We start from the raw sequence: 12,030 nt of genomic DNA, 5'->3' as shown, positions 1-12,030 counted from the left end.
ATACGGAAAATTTACATACATACATATTTCCATACTTAGACGTCGTAGGACGTCTAATTTGCCATGTGCCATCCAAGTCGACACCGATAGGCGTCACAGTTCTGTCTATTTTTGCCGTTAAAAACTAGGGCATTCCGATTTGAAGGATGGGACAGCGTTATTCAAAACAATTAAAAATTTGATCTCATATCTTAAAGTATGTAAGGTGGCAGCATTCACGTTGTATAATGTCTATGGGTTTCGATAACCATTTAACACCTGGTAAAACAAAGAACTCAAACTCAAGTGTGTGCCTTAATGTTGAAAATGTTTAAATACCACTCTGCGATTTAAAAAATTATACTTGATTTTTAATAAAATTATTCCAGATATTAGTTATTTTGAGCTATATCATGAAATATGTACAAAAAACTGTAACAATGGAGAGAATTGAAACATTTGTTTTTATTAACATTGCCATGACATTTAAATGTAATCTAGATTTAAAACGGGCCCATTTTATCCAATGTCAAAGACGAATTGTGCAAGAATTGCAACGTTGTCGCGCGTGTTTTGTTACAATCTAGTTTGGCAACGAACTTACTCCTACTATAAACTCCTAGTATAAATTGCTGTTTGAGATCAATAACATTTATCTTTAATTTACTATGGTTTTTATGTTCGTTTCTATACTTGAATCACATATGGTGATTATAACAAAAAAATATTTTTTACAATGACTTCCACAACATGTTTGCGAATAGCAACAAGTAGCAAATATTGAACTTTATATTTAATTATGCCACACCTGTACTTTACAAGACGAATTCGTTTCATGAATATATATATTTTTGATTAAAGTTGAGTAAATTTAATAAAGAGTTAGTTATCTATTTCTTATTTTTTGCTTTGCTTGAAGACCGAGTTCTTTCACTTTTTTACTTTGTCAAGGTGAGTGAGTCAGTTCTAAATTAGTTAAAGAAAATCAAGCTATCTAATATGTAATTTTACTAATAGCGTTGTTTAGTAAATTAATTTCTTTTAATTTGCGTAAGTCGAAAGCGTAGAAAGCGTAGAAGGCTTGCCAAAGAACGCATGCCGCCATGAAACCCTGGGCGTTATCTGATTTATAATTGTTTCATGATATTCTTTTATTTCCTTTTTTTCCTACCTATGCTGATAGCCTTGAGAGGCTATATCAGCTTCGCCCTAGCGTGTAAGTGAGCTCATGAGGCCCAAGCCGGAGTGTTGCTAACACTGGCCCTAGCAAGAGTAGTGCTTCGCAGAAACTACCACCGGATCGGAAACGCGACCCACTGAGAAGATCCGGCGAGAAACTCAGTGGGCTGTGTCTGTGGGTCAATTCGCTTGTTGAGCTCTTCGTCGCAAGCGACGGGTTCGGGAGTATGGTAACCGGTGCTTGAGGTACCTAAAAGCAGCGTTAATGGATCGGGACTTTATTTCCATTAAGGACAGGCGAGTATATAGTATATTGATGAACGCAGTGGTTCTAGATGACTACCTTTAAAAATTTCTCAAAATACAATGCTAGATTTAGAACCAAATTCCCTTCGTAAATCCAGAGCATCAGAATGGGACAATCAACAATCCGAATAGTCCTCTTCTGTATGGGGTCAAATGGAAGTAGCTGTGCATCAGATATGAAAATATTTTTTTTCGATGTTGATTTTCAATGTTATGGTGCCAGGAATTCTCGGCACTACCTGTCATTGTTTTAGGAGCTTCGTATCAAATTCGTAATTCGACAATAAGTTGAATAAGTTGAATATTAATGGCTGTATTAAATAATATTGTGAGCAGACCTGATTGAATACACCCCGAACGGAAGAGTATGTTTCTCCTTTGACGTATGGTGGTAATGTGGCCGTTGAGCTGATACTGCGCAGGAAACTCTGTAGGGCTTCGTATTCGTCCTGTTTATTTGATTCTTTCTGCTTTTGTTTAGCGATTTTCGCCAATTTGTCATTGCCGAGCATCGCTTCGTGGGCTCCATCGCTGTAGACAAAATAATATTATATGTTTATATTGTACTTAAGGTCAGAGCTAGTAAGTTTACTTTTGTTTTTCGAATCACATAGTAAAATGTTAATGTTTGTTATTACTGTATATGTCTGCTTATAAATACCACTAAAGTTGTGTAGTTTTATTTATTTATCATCAAAAATTTCTGGCTCGTATCAATTTATTTATGAAGTTATGTCCTGAGTATTACAATTACAATTTCGCTGCCAATTGATTGTTTCAGATTGTTGGAACATTGGACTGTTTTTTTCTTTTTTGTTCAGAAAAGTTACGCGTAAGATGACGTAAGCCTCTTACTGTGTTCAAAATTTCACAAATTACAAACACAAATTAATTATTAACAATGAACAAAACTTTTTACGCATGCTTAAAAAAAGTTATTTGATAAAAACCTTTCCTTACCACATACTACTTATTTAATTTCTATATTAAAATATTTAGACATTTTTAAGCATTTCGGGAGTTTACTTTCTAGTAAGTTTTACTTTCCGACTCATTTCACCTATCTGTGAAACTTCTGCGTTAGTTATATTAAACGGAAAGCTTTATTTGAAGATAAGTATTCTCCTTTTTTGTCTTTGTTGTAATTAATAAAAAAGGGAAGAAAGATTTTTTAAAACGTATTACGATACATGTTATTGGTTGCAGCTTATTTGAAAAAGTAAACTATTAGGTTACTAAAGGGACAAAACATCGAATGAAAAACATCTGTAAGGAAATATCACGATCAGAATTCTGAATCTTCAAATCACGTGTGAAGAAATACATATAAAAATATCTGTACAATCTCAAGTTCATGTTTACAATTTATCGCATATATTTCCGTATGAAATCATTTGTCAGATAATGATTTGCTGTTTCCGTGTGATTCGTGGATATCTTGAACATGCATAAGAATTATATAATCAGAAAATGTACGATGTAAACTCAGCAATAACATGAGTGGAATATGTATATGTATATTGTAATTTAAATCTAAAGAAATCTGAATGGAACAGTTAATGGTATTGTAACGTTGTTTAATTTACATTTATCTAAAATTGGAAATGCAATTAAACTTTGCTAAATTATGGTTGCATGCAATAAATAACCTTCTCGAGGCATTAATGTCGGGTATTACTACTTCACATTTCGTAAAGATGAGCTGAGAACATTGTCACCTTGACCATGAAAGTTGGACATTGTCCAAAAACGAAAACTAAAAATATAACCGATAGAACAAATACATACCTATGTATCATACAAGTAGGCAAGCACGCCTATAATGCTCCGCAAGATCGCAACCAGGTTAAGTAGATTTCCCGAAAACAATTACGACTAAGTAAACTTTATTGATAAATAAAATAGCTGGTCATTGACAATGCGTGTTCTGTATACGAGAATAATTCTGTGATAAGAAAAGGAAGATGTATGTATTTAAATCTTTGATTTTATTAGCGTGAGCTGAGTTCGTACGCTGATACGAGCTCTTAGAACCCCATTTCAGGCTCGGCAAGGCAATGTCTTTAATTAAATAATGTAATTAGAAATATGACCAACGGTTTCAATCAATAGCTTTATTTGTTCGCGAGGTCGCTCTAGTAATCTGATGTAACGTAAACATGTCAGTAAATGTACATATAATATTTTCTTGTAATTGGTTGTTGTAATTAATAAATATGACAAACGATGCATTACAAGTGAACAAAATACCTAAGGCTGATCATTTAACGATACAACGAATTTATCAGGTCCAGGAGGAGATGTCAAAATAATCGATCACTTAAAGTTTTGGCTGTAAACTATAATAAATTATAGTTTACAGCCAAAACTTTAAGTGATGAAATAGGTGTTGCATAGTAATTATCTAACAAATATTTAATTAATTTGGTTAATTTTCGACAATGCCAATTTTATTCGCATGGTTCTCCATTTGCATACATATCTAAACTGACATTTAATTATGTATTTATTGAAATGTTTAATGTGTAATGTAATGTTTGTTCTTTGTTGGTTTCTATAGTATAGAAAATTTGAGATCAGATGATCATTTCGTCGTTGTATAAATAGTGATTCTATAAAACTTATTTTATTTCATTAAATAACTATTATTGGTTTCAACATTTTACCTTTGGATTTGCACAATTTTCCAACGTCTCCCGTAATGTATGGAATATCCGACAAATTTGAACTCCATGAATTTTGTTGATTTATTTAACATGAAATTAAATTTATAAATGAAGGGCAGTGCGTAAACGCGCGCGTGTGCCTGTTGTCCCTACGACTGACGAATGCTAGCTATATACGAACAATTATCGTTCGTCCTTTAACCTCTGATTATAATATAATTTTCGCATTTAAAAATTCAAATCAATGCAAACTTTCGTCAACAAAAACATCTTCTTTATTGTTGATGCTTTAAAACTTTATTTTTAGATTAAATTTAAATTTAGGCAAACTTCTGATTTTTTATGGCATTTTACAGTCGTCCATCAAAATTTTAGTCCGATTACATATAAATAAAATCATTATTCACACGTTGCATCTCTGGTTTATTCCATTTGTCGCAATAGTGCAGGTACTCTTTTTGAAATTAGTAGTTTTTATAATTCATATTTAGAAGAATAAATCTGCTGTGTTATGACTGTTTTTATCTACAATAATATGTCAGAGGTGTGGTGTAAAGAAAGAACGCCATATCTTGCTAAAACGTGTTAATTCTGCACGTGTACATTATCTACAAATAAACTCAACATATCTTTAAGTCGAGCAAAATCTGTTTATTTTGTATTGAATTGAAGGTACGTACATACGTATCGGTTGGTATAGTAGAAACGCCTGTGATAGTCCTATATAAAAATAAGCTTATTCAAGCGGCTCGGACATCAATATTTATTACATTAATTTTTCCCGTGAATTATTTACGTAGTGTAGATATAAACTTCAAAGGTTAAGGTAAAGTAATAAGGTTCATAATAACTTACTATCGTGTACCGGTGTACATATTTACAAGTTTTAAATTAAAGTTTTATGAGGCACACGTGGTAATACACGTAACCTTAGTAATGCCAGTAAAATTTCATAGAAGCAGTTAATAAAAAAATTCGCATTCATCAAGAATGTAATATGTACTTGTTGAGTCGAGTCATGCAGTGTCAACGATAAATTTACAGATACAAATTTTAGATTCTTTCGATGTTCTAACCGTTCAATATTTTGCTAAATGAATGTTCAGTTCGTACTTTTTTGTGTATACGCCAAGTTCGATGTCCGCAGGACGGCTTTCTGCTCGCTGGTGAATGTTCGAGAGAGATTTGAAAAACCAGGCAGGTAATAACATACGGAGAAAGGATTTTTAATTTAGATATTATAGCGACTTTGGATAGCACGAGTAGAGTAAGATTTTTAAAGAATCGTATAGTTTAGTTTAGAATATTGTAGAATAAAAAGTGGAATTTCGCAATAATATGTTTGATTATTGCATTTGCATTGCATATTGTAATTTGATTATTGCATTAATGAATGATTGGCATTAAAATAAAACATTTTTGTTGCATTTTAATGTAGATAAGTTACATTAAATCTATTTCATTAAATTAAATACCGTCACGTAGCTTGATTACCTCGTTAAGAGTTGATCAATGGCTGCCTACCTTGAAGCCTGGAGTGTTGAGTATTTTGCGGTATAAATAGGCATATTTACGAATGTGGATTTACAATATGTCCTAAGGGCATGTTGGAAAATAGACAAGTAGTAGCAAGAACTCGAGGGATCTTAACAATATTTTTTCTGAGTGCTAGCCGGACTTCCAACCTAAGTTCGTCCCAAGATCTTCTGATCGAAGTTTTTAGTTGTTAAGTGTTTTTTGCAGTAAAATTTGGCCCGCAAGGCAGTTAAACATTTCATTCAATCCACGTCCAAATCCCGGATGCTAAAAATCTTCCAGATCTGTGTTACAGTACTCAGGGTAACTTTCCAATGAACTTTCTTGAAATAAGTTGTTAAATAAGCGATATTTGAAATAGTAATATTTTACGGATTTGTTTTTTTTTACTAAAAATAAAAAAATGTGTAAGCGTACAGATAAAGGATAGGTAAGCGTAGAGGTTTTTGAGTGAAACTTTTTCCAAATGGTATCTATGAGGTTCTTCTTTTAAAAAAACTGGTAAAGCGTTTTTACTGGTAATAGGGCGTCTTTACTAGTGGTAGAGAATCTTTACTAGTGGTAGAGCATCTTTACTGGTAATAGAGCGTCTTTACTGGTGATAGAGCATCTTTACTGGTAGTAGAGGATCTTTACTAGTAGTAGAATGCCTTTACTGGTGATAGAGCGTCTTCACTGATGATAGGGCATCTTTATTACTGGTGGTCGAGAATATTTACTTGGTGGAGCGTCTTTACTGGTGAAAAGCGTCTTTATTACTGGTATTATTACTAGGGCGTCTAGGGTAGGTACATCTACCCTGTCTATTTCTGCCGTAAGACAGTAATGCGTTTCGACTTGAAGGGTGGGGCAGTTGTATTAATGAACTGACTTAGAACTCAAGTCTCAATGTGGGTAGCGGCTTTAATGTTGTAATGTTTATTATGACTATATATTCTAACTATAACTTCAGTCACTTGCTTATTTTTTGTTTGATTAATGTTTTGTTTTCATTACCTTTATATCCTTTTCATAATAATGGATATGATTAAAAGTAAATGTGAAATGTAAGCTCTGTCGCGGTAGCAATGCTGTACAAGCGGTTCACAATATTATTGACGTGTACGGAGTGAACACTACAAACAAACTCATGAACGAACGCTTCTGAAATAACCATTTTGATCTAAACAATGAACCCCATGCTCACCCGAAAAATAAAGTCAACAACAATAAATTAAAGTAGAAGCTGACGATACTTAATCTACCGCTGAGTTAACAGCTGCTGCTGAGCAGATTTCAACGTTAGCATCAAAATAATATTGATAAGTAGGTGCCACAAGAACTGAACAATCGCCAGCGTGACTAACACCTGAAGGTATGCCTTGCGTAGCTTCAAAACATAGAAACGAAGGGATTTTCAACGGCATTGTCACTTGCATTGAAACTGAATTATTTTTGATAATTTTTAGCGATCCTCATGTTGGTTAGACCCTGGTTTAGCACCTAGGTAATCTCCCAAACGAAAATGTACACCTAAAAGTATCACAATTCATCACAGTTTCTTATCAAATGGCACCAACATTTCTGAAGCTCGCAAATCTCCGGCCAGCCTTTGTTAATCGCTCGTCCCCAATGCTCTTACATGATAACACTCGATCTCATACGGCATAACAGATGGTCTCTAAGCTACAAGACCTAGGGTTGGAAATTTGGTGTCATCCGAAGTACTCATCGGACCTTGCGCCAAAAGACTCTTAATTTTTCTACAGCTTGGACAACTTCTTGGGAGAGAAAAAAATCAATACTCGAAAAGCAGTACAAAATGACTTTGAAGTGTTTGTTGGTTCTCGTACACATGATTTCTTCAAGAAGGAAAAATTACCACAGCACGCATGAGTGCGTATTTTGATTGATAGAAATAATTTTTTTTTATAAAAAAATTCTTTAACTTTATATGAACTAAGCGGCCATTGCGTAGTTAAATACTTGCTATTTATGGATATTTTTTTCTATTATGCACTTTTTTAAATTTAGAATATAATGTAGGTATTGTCTTAACTTAAAAATGCAGAGCATGTTGTTTGAAGTTTGACTACGTTTATTGAGTCCGAACATTGTCCCGGTTTTTGTTTAATTCAAATAGTTGTACAAAAAAAACACACATTGACTACTTAATTATTTACAAAAGAGAAAATTTAATACCGTCGCGGATAATATAAGGCGTTTCGAAGAGTATTGATTTTTCTTGAAACGTAAAGTAGGTTATTCCGAGCATGCATTACAAACAACTTTTTATTTCAAGCGTTTGAGTCATCGTTGAATGGCTATTTGTTTTTATTAAGTAATCAAATTATTCATAATTAATTATCTTTAAAGAAAAAAAAGAAGCGAAAACAACTGAGCGTCTTCCCAAGTATAGGCACTCTAGTGAGGTTTGATTTCCAGCAATAGCTTATTAATTATTAATTAATTATTATTATTATTATTATTATTAGAATATGCGGTCGAATATGAACCATGAATGGAATATGTACCTAATCTGATTTGACTGATCTTACTACTGCAGATTATCCAACCAACGGGGATAACATTAGCTGTGCCGTAAATGCGTCTGTCTAATTACATATTATTATGCACAATAATAGAAAACTGAATTCCTTTTTTCCAACTTGTACAGGTGCCCCTTAAGTATTGTTTCAAATATATATATACAAAAATAATAAGCTACATATTAGAGTTATCAAGACTTTGAGATAAATTTATGTTTCGCAAATTACGACAATTACGATACCATTGTGGTTGCTTGAATTAAATTTACGTAAATATCCAATCGAAAAATAAGAATTTTAGCTTACAGTACAAGAGAATTTTAGCGTCTGAAAAAAGAATTAGGTCACGCATATCCGCAAGCCTCTTTAGCTTTCGATTGCATGTGTACTAACTATAAACTTTCAAAAATGAAAGGTAATGTTCAGCTCAACAGTTTGATTTGTATTTCAGGTTCACGTGGAGATGGTATATTCGCGTTATAATATAATTAGTCAGCTCCGATAAACCCTGTAAACGATGCTAAAATCAACGATGTAAAAATGATACTAATCACTATTCGACAAACCGTGAGCAATGGTGATATTACTTCCCACGACCAAATTGGTTCCTACCCAGTTCTAAATTTGAAACTATTCTTCCAGTGATTTTACCTTATAAGTTAAATTGATATAAATTGATGGATACGGAGATCTTGTGTAATAAGAAAATGTGTTTGAGTCAAGCATTATTTATTAGATTCCGTATTTCCGTATAATTTTATCGTGTAGTATTTATGGATGGAATTACATTTTCTGCCTTGCGAATGCGGTAAAATAAGCATTTGTCCATAGGTAGGAAATACCTACATATATCTTAATGTAATTAAAGAAATCAACAGAGTATCCATTTTACTATATTTTGACGTAAGTAGGGTCTCGTAGAGGCGCCTTTTTCAATATACGATTTATTTAAAATGTAATTTTTGTTAATTTTAGTTTTATTAATTATACACTGTGATTTTTACAGGCTGTATCGGTAGCAATAGTAAGCATTAGTAGGGTATCTCATTTAACTTTAATTTCATTAGCATGCGAAATTTAATCAGTTAGTGTACAAGGTTAATACACTAGTATAGAAATTTAGAATATGTTTATGTAATCATATGAGTGTGTACTGGCCGCGGGCAACGCAGTATCGTTAATTTTGGTGAACCTTGGCTGATCATGATTATTCTATACATGTCGTGTTCATTTATAAAGTAAGAATAAAATAATAAAGTAATCGCATGTTTGGAACTTTTTTGTTGTGTTTATATCGTAATTAATTATTTCTTATATAAATTTTTAGAATTAGGTAACTAAATACATTAAAGATGGAATTTATAATTTACAGCGATTGGGTAGTGGTCATTTTTCGTTCGTTTTTCTGATAAACGTCATTATTTATGAATTATAATAAAGGACAAAGCTTTGACTTATTTTAACCTGCAGTACCATTTTCATTTCCTTTGGTCAACCTTATAACCTGTTTCTTTTCTTGGTTTCGTAGTTGTTGGAGTTTAGTGTTAACAACGTTTTTTTTTTTGGAAATAAGTTATTTTTTTGAAATGTCATCATAGATAAAGTGCCAATATAGATAAAATGTCGTTACAGTGCATAAAATGAATCAAAATCTTAAAATTTTAGTAATTGACTGATTAACGTTGAATTTCGATCATTGGTCCAACGGACACTAAGTACTTATAATAAGCAAACGAATATTGAAGTACCTACTTTTATAAAAATGTGCTTAGTTACTTATCTAAAATAAAATACATTTATATCATGTTACATGCCGTGTTTAAACTACAAAACTGAAATATTTTGTATAAAAGTAACTCACCATTTCATGTTATCTTTTATTAATTTGGAAAGTCTGTGAGTCGTTTTAATGATTTGGGATTGTCCTGAAATACTTGCACTGTTTCACGGTTTTACGAGAGGTATTATTTTGCAAATATCATATAAAAATAATTCAATGTTGCCTTAAATCCGATTTTGTTCAAAACATTGTTAACGATCGATCGATGGGGTTAGCCGACGAGCCTGTTTTTACACCGTGGCGTCCGACCGCTGCTGTCGAGTCAGCGAACAAAACGCGACTAGCCGATCGTTGGCTAAAATATAGCAGTCGACGGAGCATTCTTGCTTTACAACTAGTCGTCTCTGACGTCACGACGTCAACATTAATAAAACGTTTTCATTGAATGATATTAAGATCGGATATCACAATGACATCTTTTGATTTGATTGAAAATATACCCTAGAATCAATAGCTGTGGAATAAAAGGGCATTGAAAGTCAGCAATGTCAGTCACAAAATACAAAGCAGTTTCTGTTTAAAGATTTTTTGAAACGCAACGTTAACGTATTGCTATCTTATTTATCCCATTGATTTTAAGACTAACTCCAAACGAGTAAGTTGAGGCCTATATCTTCACCTACCCTGGCCTTTGGTGAAACTGGAAACCAGTAATCCTTCAATCACAAAAAAAAATTTTTGACCCTGAGCGTCTATAAGTCTAGAATACCAAATATAAAAAAGAACATACCTATACATTTACAAAACAATGATCCCAAGCTATCAGTTTTCTCCTTCGTTCCTTCGTTGTGAGTACCGAAAACCTAAACGAGACAACAACAAATACACCCAACCCCTATGACAAACATATTTATGTATCTGTTACCAACACCAAGATCAACGAGGCAATCATTACTATTAAAAATTTGTAGACAGCGCGATAAATAATAATAATATGTCGGAGAGACGGACATGCGTAACATTAAGGAAACAGTTAACTTTAACTATTTTTAGTTAATTAAATAGTGACGTTGCGCCGACAAATATAATTTTCAGTAATTTTAGACTGCACAAATATAGTTAATATACTGCACAAATAGAGTTAGGTGTTAAGGTTTATCGTTGATTGATCGTTTCGATCGATTTTTGTTAGATCACGAATGGTTAGAAATTACAGTTAGCAGCATTTTCAGCTAAATAAAAGCGATGTGGTATTTCTGAAACCACCAGGAAACACTTAGGATAGTAGCGGCCACGTCTCTTGCTATAAAATGACAAAACTTCTCGTCACGGCCGGCCCTTCAAAACAAGTCACCCTTTTTTTTCCTTACCTAATCTGGTAACCTTAGGTTATGCCGGCATCACCAAGCGAGTAGGTGAGCTCACGGAGCTCCAACCTGAGAACGTTGCTAACACTAACCCCCTAAGCTCTAGCTTTTCAAAATCTGCCACCAGATCTAAAAGCACCGTTAGTGGATCGGGAGGATCTGAAATGACGTATTTAGGGTGACGTCGGTTGTTTACCATTCGGTCCGCAGGATCGGGTATGGCTTATCTCCTATCCCTGCCCGTATAAAGCGCGGTAAAGCCATCCCCGCGATTACTCTCTTTGGCCAACTTATACCCTGGGTCGGGAAGATTCAGGAGTCACCTTCGATAGAAGGATGACATTCTCTTCCCTCATTAAGACAGTTTGCGTCTGAGCTGCGTTTATACTGGGTCGTGTTCATCATAAGATTTGCTAGCAAAATAAATTCTCCCTTTGTGATAAGGTTTCTACAAAACGTCTACGTACGTGTGATCATGACTCATAGGTATTAGTGTAGTGTCTGTTCGCGCGGCCCGCATGTATACAGAAACTCTTGAAGTCATTCTATCCCGTTTCTGCAGGATAGCCGTAGAAGCACCATGGTATGTGAGGAATATTGTTCTTTACGATGCCCTCGACATAGAATCACTAAGCAAATATCTTCTTAAGACAGCGGCAGAACACTTCTTCAAAAAAGTGGAGCGACAC

The 12,030-nt window shown here is 33.7% G+C and overlaps 1 protein-coding gene across 1 annotated transcript in view; it reads right to left on the bottom strand.

The window, feature by feature from the left end:
* Positions 1–10,601, bottom strand: part of LOC101744194 (facilitated trehalose transporter Tret1) — a 38,831-nt gene extending 28,230 nt beyond the window's left edge. Inside the window, exons 1-2 of the mRNA XM_004932036.5 lie at positions 10,056–10,601; positions 1,803–1,995 (exon numbers count right to left, since the gene is read on the bottom strand). Of these exons, the coding sequence (XP_004932093.1) occupies positions 1,803–1,995; positions 10,056–10,063 (201 nt within the window). The 5' untranslated portion in view covers positions 10,064–10,601. The remainder of the gene's footprint in view (positions 1–1,802; positions 1,996–10,055) is intronic.
* Between the last annotated feature and the right edge of the window lie 1,429 nt (positions 10,602–12,030).

This window comes from Bombyx mori, chromosome 8 (genome assembly GCF_030269925.1).
Source record: "Bombyx mori chromosome 8, ASM3026992v2".
NCBI lineage: Eukaryota > Metazoa > Arthropoda > Insecta > Lepidoptera > Bombycidae > Bombyx > Bombyx mori.
The sequence above is the reverse complement of the archived record's forward strand: the minus strand, read 5'-3'. Positions and strand labels throughout refer to the sequence as shown.